This window comes from Amblyomma mixtum, chromosome 4, assembly GCF_055824585.1.
Source record: "Amblyomma mixtum isolate Tamu chromosome 4, ASM5582458v1, whole genome shotgun sequence".
In the NCBI taxonomy this organism is placed as follows: domain Eukaryota; kingdom Metazoa; phylum Arthropoda; class Arachnida; order Ixodida; family Ixodidae; genus Amblyomma; species Amblyomma mixtum.
Window position 1 is genome coordinate 143,764,008 of NC_143015.1, and position 18,020 is coordinate 143,782,027.

Consider the following 18,020-nt stretch of genomic DNA (forward strand, 5'->3'; position numbering starts at 1 on the left):
TGGATGGATGGATGGATGGATGGATGGATGGATGGATGGATGGATGGATGGATGGATGGATGGATGGATGGATGGATGGATGGATGGATGGATGGGTGGGTGGGTGGGTGGGTGGGTGGGTGGGTGGGTGGATGGATGGATGGGTGGGTGGGTGGGTGGATGGATGGATGGATGGGAGCGTCTCCTTTGAAACGGGGCGGTGGCAACCGCCACCATTCTCAGCCTTTTTTTTCTTTTTCTTTTTTTCTTTTTTTACGTGGTTTGGTGACGTCACGTCACCACATGACGTGACGTCACCAAACCACGTCACGTGCTTTGGTGGCTGCACGGCCGCGCCCAAGGGCTGAACTGAGTGATTGCAATATGCTATGCATAAAATTGCAGGAGGCACCTAAGCTCCGCTTTAACGGTATGACGCGATAGCGTAATAGGTTATGTCCCATATATGGAGAAAGCCATTCTCTTATCTACATTCACAGATCCCCGGGAGTCCTCATGCCCCTCCTGGCGCAGTGGTGCAGCGATTGAGCGATGTGCCACTGCCCAACGATGGCAGGGGCTCCCAGCGGTGGGCCTTGTACGACCCAAGTTGGTCTTCCCGAGCGAGCAATCATTAATTTAACTGCCACGTGCCACGACGAGATGTTCGCTCACCATCCGGTGGGCAGGTTGTGATGACATCACAAGGTCACGTGACCTAGGTGGCCCACCTGCCTCCTATAGGCTGCTCTGTGGGCACCGCCTGCCAGAGTCACGATCGTGATTTTTCGCCCACAACGCCACAACACCGACGCCGGATTTTCTGGGCAACGGGGTCTTTTACGCTGTCGCGTAAAAAAATAAAGAGCGTACGTAAACAACCCGCCTTTAAAAACACGCACTTGCCTTGAATTTATGGGTATCATTCACAATTACAAAGTGTATTCGTGTCGATACTCAAGGAACACCCAGAATTTTCGCCCCTCCTACCTTTCAGAAAGGAGGTCCGTTTTGTCTGGGTTCCTGGTCATGCAGGCATTCATTCAAAGGAGGTGGCTGATTATTTAGCAAGGTCAGCTCTTGACGGGTCAGGAACGCATCCCGTCCCGAATTTCAGTCTGCTGGCGATCTCCAGGTTTCAGCGGTTCCAACACATATCAGCCAGGTTACGCGATCCCTTACTAAATACTACAGATTATCAGCACTTAGAATACAACTGGAACATCCGTTCGCGTAAAACCAGGCAGTGTGAGGTATCAATGACGCGACTGCGGTGGAGGATTCCCAGTTTAAATTTATACCTATGCAGATGTGGGTGGTCACCGAAAAAGCTATGTGTCTCATGCGGGGACGTTAAATCTCTGGACCATTTCCTTCTCTACTGTCCAAAGTTCGCACTTCAGAGAAAGATTTACCTGGAGGTCCCTCTCTCCAGGTTAGGGCTCCCGTTATCTCTGCCAGTGTTGTTATCGTTCGGTGCGAGCGCCAAAGGATTTGCATTGGGTTCAAATTGTGGGAATCTCCATGATTACATAATTGCAACTGGTAGGTTGATTTGCTAGCTCCTTTAAAAGTCTTGGAGTTTTCTCTTTTTTTATTTTCGCCAAAATGTTCTTTGTTATTTCACTTCAAATATTCTCCTGTCGTTTTTCATGAATACATTTTTCAAAATTCACGTTTGGCTCCGATATTTTGTCGTAATCCTAGGAAAATTTCCTTATTTATACCACTATACCTTGGCCAATCCCCCCACGTGGGTATGTGCCATTATAAAGAGGATGAAGAAGAAGAGAAGGAAACCTTAACTACACATGGTTTTAGCCTTGCATATTCCTGGCAGGCCGCTTCGATTGATTGGTGCACGGTGCTAAATGGTAACACACTCACCCAGGACACATACACAGACCGCTCCAGTTCTGAGAAAGAACAGGCTCCCTCCCAGCATTTTTTGCATTGGGTTTCGGTTACATGCGTCGTAACCTTACAAGCGACTTTTATATTGCTGGCGTAATTTTCACTACCCAGACACGTGATTCTCCAGTCCTTGAGATACCTATACACAGCACACGAGCGCAAGAACAAACGGTAATGAGGCTATTATTTACAGAAGGTCTACCCTCGTTGCATACAGTTCAGACATTCTTTTCGTAGTTCATCGACCTCTCTACGCGGCCTGCAGAGTCGAGCTCTGACATGTTTCGCAGTTTAAACACCGCGCGAGGCTAGCCGGCATTACATCGAGGAATAATTATTTACATTTTAACTTGTATACGTCTGACATTTTGTTTGCTCACATTGCTATTCTCATTGTTCTGCCAGCAGCGATGACGCATGGCTTTAGAGAAAGTTTTTTTTATTATTTACCTTGAGGATTGTACAGTTAGTGGAGGTTGTGGGTGAATAGTGAGTATAATTAGCGTATAATTTAAAGCAAACAGAAGAAAATTAACAGAGAATTACGATAGCCGGCAATGCCAAATTTGAGCGCAGCTTTGCACGGCTGGCAGGTGGGGTTTCGCTCTGTCTTTGGACAACTGGTTTTACGCCGACAACGGCGACAACTACGACGTGGAAGTCAGGAACGGGCGCCTGACAGCTGCGCTGTAAAACATGGTCGTTGCGGACCACACAACATTTTGAAATCATTTGAATAAGGTCTTATAACAAATGGCAACAACGTAGATGGAAAGACGGCTCCAGTTTTGTGCTGTTCGAGGTAAATAAGGAACGAACAAAGGTTTTTTTTTATATACCATTACTCAGTGTCAACTTTAATTGGGGTGAACAACACGGTCAGAAGCATAGTGAGGTCCTTGACAGAGCCCATCATGTAGTGACTGATGTTAGTACTGTCTAATGTTAACGAAACAAATGTTTTACCGCATGTATGATAAAAATGTTAAATACACTAGCAGGACGCTAACGTCTTTCTCGGAATTCTGGACTGTTTTATAACCATTAAAATATCTCGCAGACATTTCACCGTAAGTCGCGGCGACGAATTCACGGCGTTAAGTGCGGTGTATTCTTGTTCTCCTCGTCACTTTCTCTCGAATGCGCTGACTATCAGATGCGCAATTACCACGCGACCAGAAGATCAGATTCAGTTAACATCACTTTACATTCATCCATTAATAAATACACATCCTTAACTTTATGTTTATTTGAAAAATGCATCTTCTGGAATGCATCTGGTAGTTGAAAACTGAATTTTGGACTTCCAGTATATAGCAAAAACGTTGCAACAAAAAAAACAGCAATCATTGAAGACAAAAAAATGAAGAAACGGCTATTAGAGATTTGTTCTAGAAAGCATAAAAGTTCAGACACAAAAAGAAACAGGGGAATTACAATACTGCAGGGGAATTAGTTGAGCACGAGGCCAAGGAATGTAATCCTGCTACTTTGCAGTGCGATGTCAGGGCACGCCAAACAACCCCAGATGGTCGAAATTAATACGCAGTCCTTCCCAACGGCGCTTGTTTCTGTCACCCTTCTTTAACCCTCTCCCCCATTTCTCCCTCAAAGCGTGGTTCGGGTATCCAACCTGTGTGAGGCAGTTAATGCGCCTTTCATTTCTGCATGGCCAGTTATAACTTTTATGTGGTTAGCCCAGCGAGAACGTGAAAAAAACTGAGCCTACATATTATTCAAACTCACAAAAAAACAGCGATACAGAAACTCATGCAGTGCGTCTACTGAGCCGAAGTATCTGGGTTCGAACCCATCCGCGGCGGCCGCGTTTCGATGGAGGCGAAACGCAAAAGGCGCCCGTATGCTGTTGTTGTTGTTGCGACTGAGAGAAGGATCAGTGGTAGAATACTCGCCCGTATGCTGTGCGATGATATTCCCAGGTGGTCGAAATTATTCCGAGACCTCCGCTACATCACCACTTCCTCCTTTCTTCTTTCACTTCCTTCTATATCCCTTCCCTTAGGCCGGTTCAGGTGTTCACCGAGATATGCAAGACAGTTACGGCGTCATTTCCTTTCCTCAAAAACAATTTTTCACGCGGCAAACGCGTTCCCCATCACGGTGCATCACGCGCGGTCGTCCCGGAAACGCACGCTATACGTTGCTTCGGAAAAATGCGGCAGCTCATGTTTGCAGATGTGGTTTGGTTTAGTTTGATTTATAGGGGTCTAACGTCCCAAAGCGATTCGGCTATGAGGGTCGCCGTAGTGAAGGGCTCCGGAAATTTCGACCACCTGGGGTTCTTTAACGCGCACTGACCTCGCACAATACATGCACGGGCCTCGAATTTAGCCTCCATCGAAATTCGACCGTCGCGGCCGGGATTGGGCAGATGTGCACTAACACGTGGGCGGTATGTGGAGTTATGTCCTTCACTGTTCGGGGGTTACAATAGATGCTGCAGTAGTAGGCCCGGCATAATTTAGACTAGCTGGGGTTCTTGGACATAAACTGACTTTGCACAATCGAGGGGCATTCTCTCGGTCGAATTTCGACGGAGGTGTTATTATTATTATTGTATTATTCCAGAGGCCCATGCACTATGCGATGTCATCATCATCATCATCGTCATCAGCCTGACTACACCCACTCAGGGCAAAGGCCTCTCCCATGTCTCTCCAATTAATTCTGTCCTTTGTCAGTTGCCGCCACTGTATCCCCGCAAACTTCTTAATCTCATACGCCCACCTAACTTTCTGCCGTCCCCTGCTACGTTTGCTTTCTCTTGGAATCCACTCCGTTACCCTTAAGGACCAGCGGTTATCTTGCCTTCGCATTACATGCCCTGCCCAAGCCCACTTCTTCCTCTTGATTTCAACTAAGATGTCATTAACCCGCGTTTGTTCCCTCACCCACTCCGCCCGCTTTCGATCTCTTAACGTTACACCTATCATTTTCCTTTCCATAGCTCGCTGCGTTGTTCTTAACTTAAGCTGAACCCTCTTTGTTAGCCTCCACGTTTCTGCCCCATAGGTCAGTACCGGTAGGATACAGCTGTTGTATACTTTTCTCTTCAGGGATATTGGTAAGCTACCATTCATGATCTGAGAGAACCTGCCATATGCGCTCCACCCCATTCTTATTCTTCTAGTTATTTCCCTCTTATGAACCGGATCTGCGGTCACTACCTGCCCTAAGTAGACATATTCTCTTACTACTTCCAGCACCTCGCTACCAATGGCGAACTGCTGTTCCCTTGCTAGGCTGTTGAACATTACTTTGGTTTTCTGCATGTTAATTCTTAGCCCCACTGTTCTGCTCTGCCTGTCTAACTGATTGATCATGCTTTGCAGTTCTTGTCCTGAGTGGCTTAGCAAGGCAATGTCATCAGCGAATCGCAAATTACTCAGGTATTCTCCATTAACTCTTATCCCCAACTGTTCCCATTCCAGTCGCCGGAATACCTCCTGTAAGCAGGCAGTGAAGAGCATTGGCGAGATCGTGTCTCCCTGCCTCACACCTTTCCGTATTGGAATTTTATTGCTGACTTTATGGAGAACTATAGTAGCTGTGCAATCGTTATAAATATCTTCCAATATTTTCACATACCACTCTTCTACACCCTGATTCCGCAATGCCTGCATGACAGCTGAGGTTTCCACTGAGTCAAATGCTTTCTCGTAATCAATGAAGGCTATATATAGGGGTTGGTTATATTCTGCGCATTTCTCTATCACCTGATTGGTAGTGTGAATGTGATCTATTGTCGAGTATCCTTTACGAAAGCCTTCCTGATCATTTGGTTGACTAAAGTCCAAGGTTGTCCTGACTCTATTAGCGATTACCTTAGTAAATACCTTGTAGGCGACGGACAATAAGCTGATTGGTCTGTAATTCTTCAAGTCCTTGACGTCTCCTTTCTTATGAATTAAGATAATGTTAGCGTAATGCGATGTCAGTGCACGTTAAAGAACCCCAGGTGGTCGAAATTGTCCGGAGCCCTTAACTATGGCATTCCTCACTGCCCGAGTCGAATGCATTTAAAACAGCCACCACCGAATACATCCAAAAAAAGCCGCACGCCATGGGGTACTCTGCATTAATAAAATAACGCTAAAAATGAATTCTGGAGTGTTGAAACGTTGGCAATGCAAAGTTCATAGATTCCGTCCTGAGGCTCGGAGTTAGGGACGCCATGACTGCGCGTCATATCTGCAGCCGTCGCATTGGGAGGTGCTGAAGCAGCGTTAGCGCCGTTGTAGCCAGCTCTCTTATCGTTCCATGGGCTCGTCAGGCCTTTGTCTGCTTAGAGGATGGGCATCTTTGGGGGACTTCACCTTGAACTAAATACATCCTCTGAACACGTGTGCTTCCTTTTTCTAGCTATAAGTATTACCGACTTTCTGAGGTTTAAAGGACGTTGCTGACGGCGTTTTTGTGGCGTCCTGTGGGAGGCTACCGGAGCGTTCCTCTGCAATCAATTATCAAGGTAAAATGTGGCATACACGAAACATGAAACTTCTACTCAGCACTGTTGACTACCAACTTTGGTCTTATGGTCCGTATGGGCCTCAATGGGTCCACTCGTAAGGACAGAGGATCGGATGGAGTGGAGCGGTCATATATTTTATGCGAAGCATACTACTTTAGCTACCCCTGCATCCCTTCACCGTGGTTATGCGCCTCCAAATCACGTGATACATGATGCCACACCACGTGACACGATGACGTCACGACAGATCGCCGTCACGCGCTGGGAGAGGGAGAACGATGCCATCGCACAGACGCCGGGATGTCCTCGAGCGGCATTCCCGCGCATTTCGAACGCGCGTTCACACTCGGTGTAGGTGAAACGCTCGCTCCACTGGGCAGGCGGACGCGGCTTCCGTGGCAATCCAGGCGCTCACCCAACGCGCGTCTCGGGGTTAGTCGGCGTTCCGCTGTAGCCATGCCGTTGTCTTCCCCAACACCACGAAGGCTTTTAGTGGTTGTATTAAAATGACCAAGTATTCAACCAAGGAAAGCCATGTATTACCAAGCCTAGCCATCAATATGCTTCGCATCTGACTAGGCTTAACCTTAGCTAAGTAAGCCTCAGTCATTTTTTTTCTCTTTTATGCGTCCAAGCGTTCTCATTTGTAATAGGCGCCCCAGCATAGCTATTCAAAATTTGGTTTAGACCACCTGACGTTCTCCAAGGCTTGCCAAAATGTCAGCAAGAAGGCGTTCATTATCCATTTCGGCTCAACCAAAATGCGTTTGCCGTGACCGATTATGAGCCCTCACCTCTGGCTCTGCAGCAGGACGCAATGTAGCTAAACAGCCGCTGCGGTGGCTCATTGATTACGACGCTCGGCTGCGGAACCGAAAGACCCGGGTTCGATTCCGGCCTCGCCAGTCGAATTTCGATGGAGGAGAAACTTCAGAGGCCCGTTTACTGTGCGGTGTCAGTGCACGTTAGGTGGAAATTTCCGGAGCCCTTCACTATGGTGTCCCTATCATCCTGAGCCGCCTTGGGACGTTAAACACCCATAAACCATGTAATTAAACTCCAGGGGAAGCACAAGCCATTCGGCACCTCATGCGCAGGCTGCAGAGAACATGTGACTAATTTCTAATCGACATCACGCAAAACTGCTTCTGAAGTGGGAGCCGCACGCTTTGATTGCAGCTCCGGCCAGGCACTGCTCCTGCTCGGCTTCGCCATGAGCTTGCGTCTGCGGCAATTCAAAAATATAATGCCAGAATCTGTATGCGTGCCGCTTCACCCCAGTTATGCGTCTCGCAAGATTTAGGAGCCCCTGTTATCGCACAGAAGTTGAATGAACCGCCGAAAGAGAAAGCGCGATCTTGTTCCTGCGCGTCCTACAGACGCAATGGACGCGCTCCCACTTGAGAGCATCTTCGCATTTATTGTAGTTTTAACAAATAATGAACGACATTCCTTTTCGTATTGGTTCGGAGGTAGTACTTTATGATGTCCAGAATAATGTTTCGTTTGGTTATGGGGTTTAGCGTCTCAGAACGACTCAGGCTATGAGGGACGCCGTAGTGAAAGGCTCCGGAAGTTTCGACCACCTTGAGGTACTCTAACGGGCACTGACATCGCACTGTACACAGGATAAAATAAACGCTTATCAAACACTTGTTGAAGAAAGCTAAGACAAAACGTAAGAAACACAATGCACTAAACCAACACCGCTTGCCCTTTGCGCCTTACAGCGCTGAGGCGAGCGTCCGTAGTTATACGTGCTGGCGACTGTGCATAAGTGGGAGCGAGAGAAAAATAGACACCGACGGGGCCGGAGCAGAGACATGGCACTGCTACGTAAATCTTAAGGTGCATTGACGAAAACTGATGATGTATACGCCATCAGTATAAATGGCATCACTGTGTGAAACAATGCCGCCGCGGTGGCTCAGCGGTTATGGTGCTCGGCTGCTGACCCGAAAGACGCGGGTTCGATCCCGGCCGCGGCGGCTAGAATTTCTTTGGAGGAGAAATTCTAGAGGCTCGTGTACTGTGCGATGTCAGTGCACGTTAAAGAACCCCAGGTGGTCGAAATTTCCGGAGCCCTCCACTACGGCGTCTCTCATAGCCTTAGTCGCTTTGGGACGTTAAACCCCATAAACCAAATCAAACCACTAAATAAGGCAAAATGGGTTCACTGTTTTCCACTTGGCCGCCAGGTGCTCTCCAACTACGACGAGGAGGCTTGGCGACATACTCATCATCATCAGCAGGTTTCTGCGAGAAAGAGGGGAAGGGACCTCGTAGAACTCCACAGCTATAAAAGGAAGAAGAACGCGAGGGGGGGGTGGTGGAGTATCTGTTCTCGCTTCGGCGAGCGCGGCTTCGGCCGCTTCTTTTTGAGCAGCGTCCGCTCCGGCGGACGCAGTTGTTGCTGCGACGCGCGTCTTTTCTTTCCTTTTTTTCTTTCCTCTGATCTTTTAACTCTCCTCTATCTGCACGTGGCAGCGGTGGTGGCTTAGCTCGAGCCAGTAGCAGGCCCGTGCAATTTCCTCTTCATCCTTCTCTCAGTCACAACAACAACAACAGAGGTGGTGGCAGTGGTGGTCGTCAGCGTAGAACGTTGGAGTGGAGGACTGTTCCGGGCATTCGTCAACGCCGGCCGCCACCCAGCGTCGCCTGAAATCCTGTGCCAGGCTCCGAGAAATGCGGTCTTCCCGGTCAGCGTTCAGTGGTGAGTGCATTGCAGTTTTGTGATGGGGAGTGCTGTAAAAAGCCTATCACAACTCTGCAAATTTTATTTTTCGCTCGCATTCCGTAGGTCATGCGCAGATTTTTAGATGCGCTTTTTTTCGACCTGAGGACTATTCGATATGTTGATGCTAGGTGTGCATTCGCATTCGATATCTGGAGGAGCTGCACCAGTTCCCAGTGAACAAAGCGCCTGGCGCGCGTTTATTGGCAGTGTTCAACACGAAGACACACGGCGCGTCTCAATGATTGTGCCAGGCAGGGCAGGCCCTTACGAGGTTACGTGCCCATGTGCCGTGGCGTCGCATAAACTTTTATCGCGTTCGACACACCGAAACAAGATTTGTAACGCGCGTCCGTGGTTCTGCCACACCCGGACGCCTCGGGTTGCCTAGTCGTACGAAGCAGACGCGTATGTGGCGTCTCAAAATGTGTTCGTGACGACGAAGCGAGGTTTAAGCCGTGGTTCCGCCACATCCGCACGCAGTTTCTTGAGCCTTAATTAGGCTGCGTCTGGCGTCGCTTACAGCGTGATATTATGTTCGAGGAGGCGCGGTCAGACAGAGCGCGTCTCCTTGACTGCGCCGCGTCGGGCGTATGGGCGTCTCTTGCGCTGCGTAGAATATCTCATTACCGTGAATTTTCTGCGCCGGACGAACTTGGTGCCGAGCCTTATCAGCTCTGGCGTCTCTCGAGCCGTATAGATTGTAGATTGTTCTCGTAACGCAACGAAGCTCGACTTAGAGCGCGGCTCTGACGGCGCCGCGCTGGATTCCTCGCCGAAGGACGCAACTGTTGTCTGTTGGGCGTCGCATTATTTTCAGTCGTGTTCGGTATGACAAACGGTCATTTGGAACGCTTCTCGGTTATAGTGCCACGACAGGTGCCCCGTGTTACAGAGCCCTGTATTAACTCGGTGCCTTGTACACCCTCCCACTTTTTTAACCTGAACGCGCGAGCGTCGACTGCCCGGCGCTGCGGTGCCGGAAGAAGGAGAGGAGGAAGCGAGCGAGGGCAACGGCACGCCCACAATTCGTGCTGCTTGACTAAGGGTCGTCTGCTTGGCTATTCTGATTAGTGTGACGCAACCCCTTCCCATCATCGGCTGTTAAGCATCGGCGCCCCAAGAAGCTGAGAGTAATTGTTTTTAACCGCTGCCTATAGCGCGGGTGATTCTGAAAAGAGCATACGTTTGGGGACAGCCTAGCATGCCCAAGAAACCAGTTGCAATCGTTACACACAAAAAACTGACTGAAGGGGATCCTCGCTAGAGCCGCGTTAATTTCGCTAAAGCAAACGCTCTCGAGGCGCTGCCGGCAAATGCAGCCAGGGCCTGGAGTCACGCTTAGAACGCTACGCGTTTCCACCAGCCCGGAGCCACAAACACACAGCAGATAGAACACGAAACAAAATCGCAGAACTCTGCCACAACCCCTGCTTCGCAGGGGTTGCTTCGCGCGCAGCAGAACAGCCAAGCAGACGACGCTAGCTACAGCGGCATGATCAGCGCGCATGCTCGTTCCCTCTCCCTGTTTCCGCTATGCTTCGTAGTCGACGCTCGTGCGTTCAGGTTAAAAAAGTGGGAGGGTGTACATAATTGTAGGACAGAATTGAATTTTCGTCGAGTCGGTTTTGACGAAGTAGCACTTCGAACGCGTCTCCCTGATTGTGCCACGACGGGTGTCCCGTGCTACTGGTCCCTGTTGGAACGGATGCCTGTCTGATGCCTAATAGAATTTTTAAGGCGAAAGCCTTTCATGGCTCCTGCACGCGGTGTCCGTCCGTGCGCTGGAATCGTGCCAACTGTGACCTCTCCTCCGCGCAGCGGCGCAACCTCCTCCCCGCCTTAGCAACCGGCGCGCCGGTGGGGGACGCAGCTGTGCATAGCAACCATGACGTCACACTAGTGGTAGAACGAGCGCGCGCGCGTCGGCGGTGGCAGCTACACCGACGCTCCTTCGCCAAACGTCTCGTCGCAGTCGAGTGCGTGAGACGCATGGCTCCGAAGCGACCCAGGGATTCTGCGCCATGCGGTTCGGGGAAGGAGCAGTGGGTTGACCATAAGGCTTTCGCCAAGAACACTTTTAAATTTCCTAAGTGTCTTCGGTAAATTTTTTTTATCGCGTTCGATACGACGAAGGGACACAGAACGCTTTGCGGTTATTGTGCCACGGCAGGTGCCCCGTGTTACAGAGCCCTGTATTAACTCGGCGTCTTTCTGTTACAAAATTGTAGTACAGGATTGAATTATTTGTCGTGCGAGGTATGACGAAGTGGCACTTCGAACGCGTCTCGCTGATCTTGCCACGACGGGTGCCCTGTGTTGCGGGGCCCTGTTGGAACCGATGCCTGTGTGGCGCCTAATAAATTTTCTGTCGTTTTAAATACGACCAAACGACACTTAGAACGCCTCGCACACACCACATAAGCTGTTGCAGAACGCTTTCCGAAATGGGTGATCGACCTTCTTTCTTTACTCAAAAAGTTCCGTTCGGCACTCATGAAGAAGGAATGCTGGCTAGAGGAGGACTACTGTCTTCTCTTGCATCGGCAGGAGGTCTTGGCGGTGGGGCCCTCGGTGCAGATGCAGAGGGCGCACGGGTCGGCAGTGTTCACCTGCGACTTCGTCACGTGGGTGTTGCAAAGCTGCTGTGCCACGCTCTCTCGGCAACCAGGCAGCGGTGGCAGCCCGACCACGGCATCAGGTGAGGAGGACCGCGAACCGCTCGGCCGTTCCCGGGCCTCACTTGAGTCACGTGGTTAGGGGGATCGGGCATGCCATTTTCGTTACCAAGTGCTCCGGATTCACACAAAAAGCTTGGCCTTGATATACCAATTGCTGTTCTTTAGGTAGTCAAATATGCGTCGGAATAGTCCATGAGTAATTGTTTATGGTTTAGGGGTTTTAACGCCCAGAGCGACTCAGGCTATGAGATACGCCGTCGTGAAGAGCTCCGGGTTCTTTAACGTGCACTGACATCGCACTGTACACGGGCCTCTAGAATTTCGCCTCCATCGAAATTCGACCGCCGCGGTCGGGATCGAACCCGCGCCTTTCCGGTCAGCAGCCGAGCGCCGCAGCTACTGAGCCACCGCGGCGGCGTCCATGATTAATTTCCTGGCTAGAATGAGATTACAACACATGTATTTCACAACGATAGACTCGCAGACTACGGAATGAGAAGTGCGCCAGCCTATTTGCGGTATGAAAAGGCGTCGTCACCATGGGTGAGGCCTATTTTCATTTTTGATCTGTATCGTGCTACAAGGTCCTCAATCAAGACATTTTCGCACTCCTGAGAAAAGGGCTGAGGTTTTTATTTGATGCCTCGAGATCCATGCCCAGCCAAGGGTAGCCGCTGAGACTAGCTGATTCTTTAAAGGTTTTGTCTTTAGTCATTTCTAAACTTTTTTTTCACTGTTACTACTAGGTAGCAAAAACTGTTTAGGCCCTCTACACCACCGATCCCTCTCCACATTTTTATGAAATTGTGCAAGAACCTTTTCCAATACCGTGTGCTTGGTGCATGACGGCCTTCGCTGCCTATGTGCCATTAAGACTCATGGTGGGCCTCAGGTGGTTTAGATTGAACCAGATACTTGGAATTTGGTGTCGATCACTAACATTATCAGCCTGATTACGCCCACTGCAGGGCGAAGGCCGCTCCCATGCATCTCTATTCAACTTTGTCCTTTGCCAGCTGCGGCCACTGCATCCCCGAAAACTTCTTAATCTCATCCGCCCACCTAACTTACTGCCACCCCCCTACGCTTGCGTTCTCTTGAAATCCACTCCGTTACCATTAAGTACCAGCGGTTATCTTGTCTTCACATTACATGCCCTGCCCAAGCCCATTACTTCCTCTTGATGTCGACTAGGATGTCATCATTAACCCGCGTTTGTTCCCTCACCCAGTCTTCCCGCTTACTGTCTTTTAACCTTACACCTATCATTTTTATTTCCATAGCTCGCTGTTTTGCCGTTAAGCTGAACCCTTTCGTTAGCCGCAACTTTCGTGCACGGTGCGATGTCACGGCACGACAAGAACTCCAGGAGGTGGGAATTATCCGAAGCCTTCCACTAAGGCACCCCTGACAAAAGCCCGAGTCTCTTTGGAATGGTAATCCTGTAAAACCAACCGAATGTTCTATAATATTTTGCTCACCGATTCAAACCTACACAAATTTTTCGACAGGGCATCAGCACTTGAGCTGAGCGCTACCCATCATAAAAAAAAATTCAGGGGGCACTTTGACTGTCTAAAGTGCGTAGAGGCGAAAGCGTTTACCGCACCACTTTCACTGCTTCTGTGGCACTGGTGACGTTACCACTCGGTGACATCACACCTAATTAACAAGTAATTATTAAGTGATGACTAATCATTAATCAATGTCTAATTACTAATTAATGACGCTTAAGCTTCGCTGTTAGGAGTGGAACGCGACAGCGTGTTGCAGTGCTGCCAGGGAGTCCACGGACTGCCAATGCCACTACCCGTTCGGCGCGATGCCTTGCCTTCTGAACGCAAGGCTTTTTGAGGAAAGGAAATGGCGCAGTAATTCTCTGTAATCTCGGTGGGCACCCGAACCCCACCACAATGGAAGGGAGGAAGCGGGGGTGAAAGAAGAAAGAGGTGCCGTAACGAAGAGAATGAAAATTGTATTCGAGAAAAGGAAATGCTGTCTCACATATCTCGATGGACACCAGTCATCCGTTTGATTGACAGCTTGCGCTGGATGTAACACTGGACGGACGGGAGAATGAGCAATTAAAGGCTCTTTTGCCTTAATACGTACACTCGAAAGAGGTCTGCATAGATCTCCAATGCATATAGATGTTCCAGATTTATCCGGAACCCTGCGCTATGGTGTCCCGCGTTGTGGGAGTCGCTTCGGGACATCAAACGTCCCACACCACACCATCACGCCACACCACACGCCTTTACACCACACCACACTCACGCCGCACCTTACCGCACCGCACTCACCGTACAGTACCATAACCGTACCGTACCGTACCGTACCGTACCACTCCATTCCTTACCATATCGTATGTTGTTGTTTTTTTTCGAATACCGCTGGACGAGTGCGTTGCAACTGTGCCACTAAAGTTCTCTTTTATTTCGTCTTGATTTGCAGCTTGAGCCCCAGCCTGTGCCTGGAGCGTTATCGCCACGTGGGTGCCACCGACGCCCGGTTCTCATCCAGCAGCCCGCTCTGCGGCAGCAGACAGTTCGAAGGTGAGAATCACTGCCCATGGCTTTGCCCACGTAGCGGACGCGAACACGACTCCAGAGTCCATTGTCTGAAGGCCCTAACCAAAGAACTGAAGACAAGCCTAGAGATATCCGTAATTCGGTACTAGCTTGAAATCCGATGCACAACACTCAGAATCAGGGTCCACTTGCACGAAGCAAATAAGACAATCTAGTTTCTGGTCTAATCTTATTCGCGGTCTAAACCCTCTTTCGGTGTTGACAAAATGCGCGTAACTTGTTCACATCGTCGGTGGACGCCTCAAGCAGGCCACAGCAGGCCACAAACGCAGACTTAAACCATGGGAGCTCTTTTTACTCTGCGTTCGTGGCGCACTTGAGGCGTCAACCAACATTTATGCCCCTCTCTTTTTATCAATACCAAGAGAAAGTTTAGATTCCGAAAAAGGCTAGACTGGGAGCTATACTGTCTTATTTGCTTGGTGCAAGTGGGGCCAGGTTTCCGTGAATCATCAGTTATCAGGGGAGTGTACTACACTACTGTGACATTTTACTCACTGTAAGAAGCGTGCATCGTTGTGGCTCAAATATAAAGGCGGTCCATCTAGTTCGACCCAAGATATTATAGAGGCGGTAAAACATAGGTTTTTATTTCGGCAGATGTTTCTGAGCACGCCCGTATTCTAAATACCCGCATCCGTCTTTCAGCTTAATCACTGTAATTACGAAACTGCTCAGTCGGCGCGAAACACCTTTCTGGTGAGATGTGCTTTTTTTCAATTATGCATTGAGAAAGTGTTAAAGCTGTTCTCATCATTTTGGCCTAGTTCTGTGCACGAGAAACCAATCGAGGGGGCATGATTTACAGGATGACGCAATACGACTAGCCTTCAAAAACTAGTGCGGCGTGACTAGTCAGGGTACTACGTATCTGACATGTTCATCATTTGCTACTAATAAGCTGTGTCTGCCGAATCAAGAGGTCGCACATGACGGAAAAAAACTTCTGGGGAGCGTACCCGACTTATTTTCTAAAGAGGAGCAAAATTAATTTTCGCCATTAAGTAATGGAACCTGTTTCTAGTTTCTTGTCGGTAGCGATGTGATTTCTAACAGTGGTTTCCACTTCGCATAGCGGGGGGCCTTATGGCTCAAGCGGCCGTCGGTGAGCTCACCGAACAAATAAAGACGCTACCATCGTCTGGAAGGCAGACGTCCGCAAACTGTCGGGTGAGTGTCTATGTTCGGGGTGAGGCTTTTGGCATCCTCTCTCTGCACACAAACGCGTTCTCCTAGTATTTTGCGGAAATTTTCTTGCTCATACTAAAAGCTGTTGCTGACAGCCTGACAAAGGCGCGCAAAACCACCAACAAGGCAGTAGGTGATTTCTTGATCATGCAGAATATTAAAGTAAATATAAGAAGCTTTACATGCATTAGATGACTAAAAAACATGGACAACGGCAAAGTCAGAGCATGCATTAACAAGAATTACATTTTGAAAGGAATCCTGAACGTTGAGCTGCCCGCAAAACCTTTCGGCTGAACGAAGCCACTCAAAAGCTTGATTTCTTCACAGCCTTAACATGCAACACAGCCTGTATAATTTCTTCTGGTATTTTCTGGCCTACTCGTACACCTCAGTGGTCTGTGTTAGAGCGCCTGTAATCAGAAAAATCTGTGTGATGCAATACATTTACACATGTTTTGTCATAAAAATACTTAGTTATCACAAATATACCATTCAGAATGTATCACAGTGTGTCAATGTATTAACTATGTATGACATTTTATAACGTGTATATTTGTATATTTTGTAACTACGCTTGTATGAGGTTATAGCATAATTAAGCTTTTTTTTTAGTAGAGCGCGCGGTTCCAGGCAGCGGCAAAATTAAGCTTTCGTGGTTACCTCAGATTTCGAAAGCTATTGTGGGCGTCTCCGAGACCGGGATACTAGCCTGAACGCCAGTGGCAACCTGTTACCCTCGACGCAGGCAGCAGCCAGAGAACCCGTGGCATCTGGACCCCCCGATGCCGAGGCAGGAGATCACGGGCGGAAGTGCTTTCATCGCGTGGGTGCCATGGAAGAAGCCGACGGTCGCTTTCCTCGCCATCACAAAAGAAAGTGAGGAGGAATGCTCAGGGTGAGGAGGGCCATGAAATGTTTGCCCAGTTACAACCTTTCTCCAATCGTGTGGCCAGCCTAAATACGCGAGCGTCCCTTGTTGCGATAGAACAGGCCGCTTACACCTAGGAAACTTTCTAATCTGGCTAATGCTCTGACTTGTGCGCATTGTAAGGCCTGCAAAATCTGAAAACTCGCTGTATATTATGCCTTTACTTCGACAGTTTCTAGTCAGCCGACAACTTCTCGACAGCCCACTCAGCTCCGAGTCAGCTAGGCCTCGTCGGCTCCGCTTTGAAAGCTTACTCGGAACGTTTTTTAGAGCAAAAACCTCTACTCCTCTCATGATGAGCCAGAAGGTCGTCTGCCTCTTAGATTTGACCTCTAATGGGAGGCGCGTCGCATGCGCAAAATCGCGCGTAGCAGGTGCATAATCTCCACCTTTGTCGCCATAGCTGCGCGCTTTGCAGTCATGTCCACCGATGAGCTGGCTGGCCGCTGGTCGGCCGCTCCTCCTCGCCAGTTGTCATGTGATGTGTCACGTGATTACCTCTTGAGCTTGGCAGTCACTTCCTCTGCAGGGCCGGCCGCCGCTCCAGACGCTTGCTCTAGCGCTTGTGGCGCGTGGTGCCTCACGTGATATGCGCTCGGTGAAACAATTTGCTCTCGCTGAAGTCTTGAAACGATAAAGACGAGCCAAAGCTAAACCGTGTGTAGCCCTGCTTAACACAGCTTTCGGTCTTTGTATCCTTGCTGAGCTGAGCTGTGCCACTTCCACTTTTTTCTGGCATGTCAGGTTCATGGAAACCGAGCATGGCAACGGGATAGAGATACTTGTGATAGTTTTGAGATTGTAGTTTAGGTTGCGGCTGCAGGGAAGACTTTAGTCACCGTCTGAGGCTCCCAGGAATATTCTGCAGAAAATGAAGATGAACCCTTTTCTCCGCCGCAGTATAAGTGGTCACCATCTGGAGCCGAAAGAAAACGATGGGCTACTTTTGTGTACTCTTGGCCTCTGTTCAGCTACTAACCAGAACGGGCCGAGGGCAAACAGCTTAGGCAACTCTCGCTGCTGGCAGTGTTTAATGCAGGCGAGGTAACACACCTGTCAACATCATATTGTAACGTACTTGTTGACAAAGGGGGCTTTAATACCAAGTGCGAAGACAGACAAGGCCACGCAAGCTGGGGCAGCAAAGGAGAGAGATTCACACGGCGCGAGCCCTACTTCGCCGTCGTCAGCTATGCACCACCTGACAGTGCTAGGTGGCAATATCTTGTCTTCTATAGCGACTGCTCCTGTTTAATGTCTGCCTCATGTTGTGACCACCATTAACGGGACATGAATGACTTCGCAGAGCCTTTGATATTCCCTTGGTGAACAGTAATACCCGCTTGTGATGCTCAGTTACAGAACCTGTAGTAAATATGGACATGCGCTACAAATAATGTTGCATCCTGTTGAGTACTCCAAAGGCGCCCGTGCACTCTGCGATGTGAGCTCATACTAACCCTAGATTGTCTGTCCGAAACCCTCGATTGCGGCGTTACTCATAGCCCAT

General features: G+C 49.2%; 1 protein-coding gene across 8 annotated transcripts in view; it reads left to right on the plus strand.

Moving 5' to 3' along the window:
* Window positions 1–8,976: 8,976 nt before the first annotated feature.
* LOC149348566 (uncharacterized) overlaps window positions 8,977–18,020 on the plus strand; it is a 237,716-nt gene continuing 228,672 nt past the window's right edge. For 5 of the 8 annotated variants that reach the window (XR_016292778.1, XR_016292777.1, XR_016292780.1 and 2 more), the window contains exons 1-3: window positions 8,977–9,098; window positions 11,670–11,820; window positions 16,328–16,477. Coding sequence is in view for 3 of the 8 variants with exons in the window: in XM_089588189.1 (XP_089444315.1) it covers window positions 9,071–9,098; window positions 11,670–11,820; window positions 16,328–16,477 (329 nt within the window). In the remaining 5 variants the exon portion in view is untranslated. Of the gene's footprint in view, window positions 9,099–11,669; window positions 11,821–14,254; window positions 14,519–16,327; window positions 16,478–18,020 lie in introns of those variants that run through there. The other 3 variants (XR_016292781.1, XM_089588190.1, XM_089588191.1) reach the window with 2 other exon arrangements.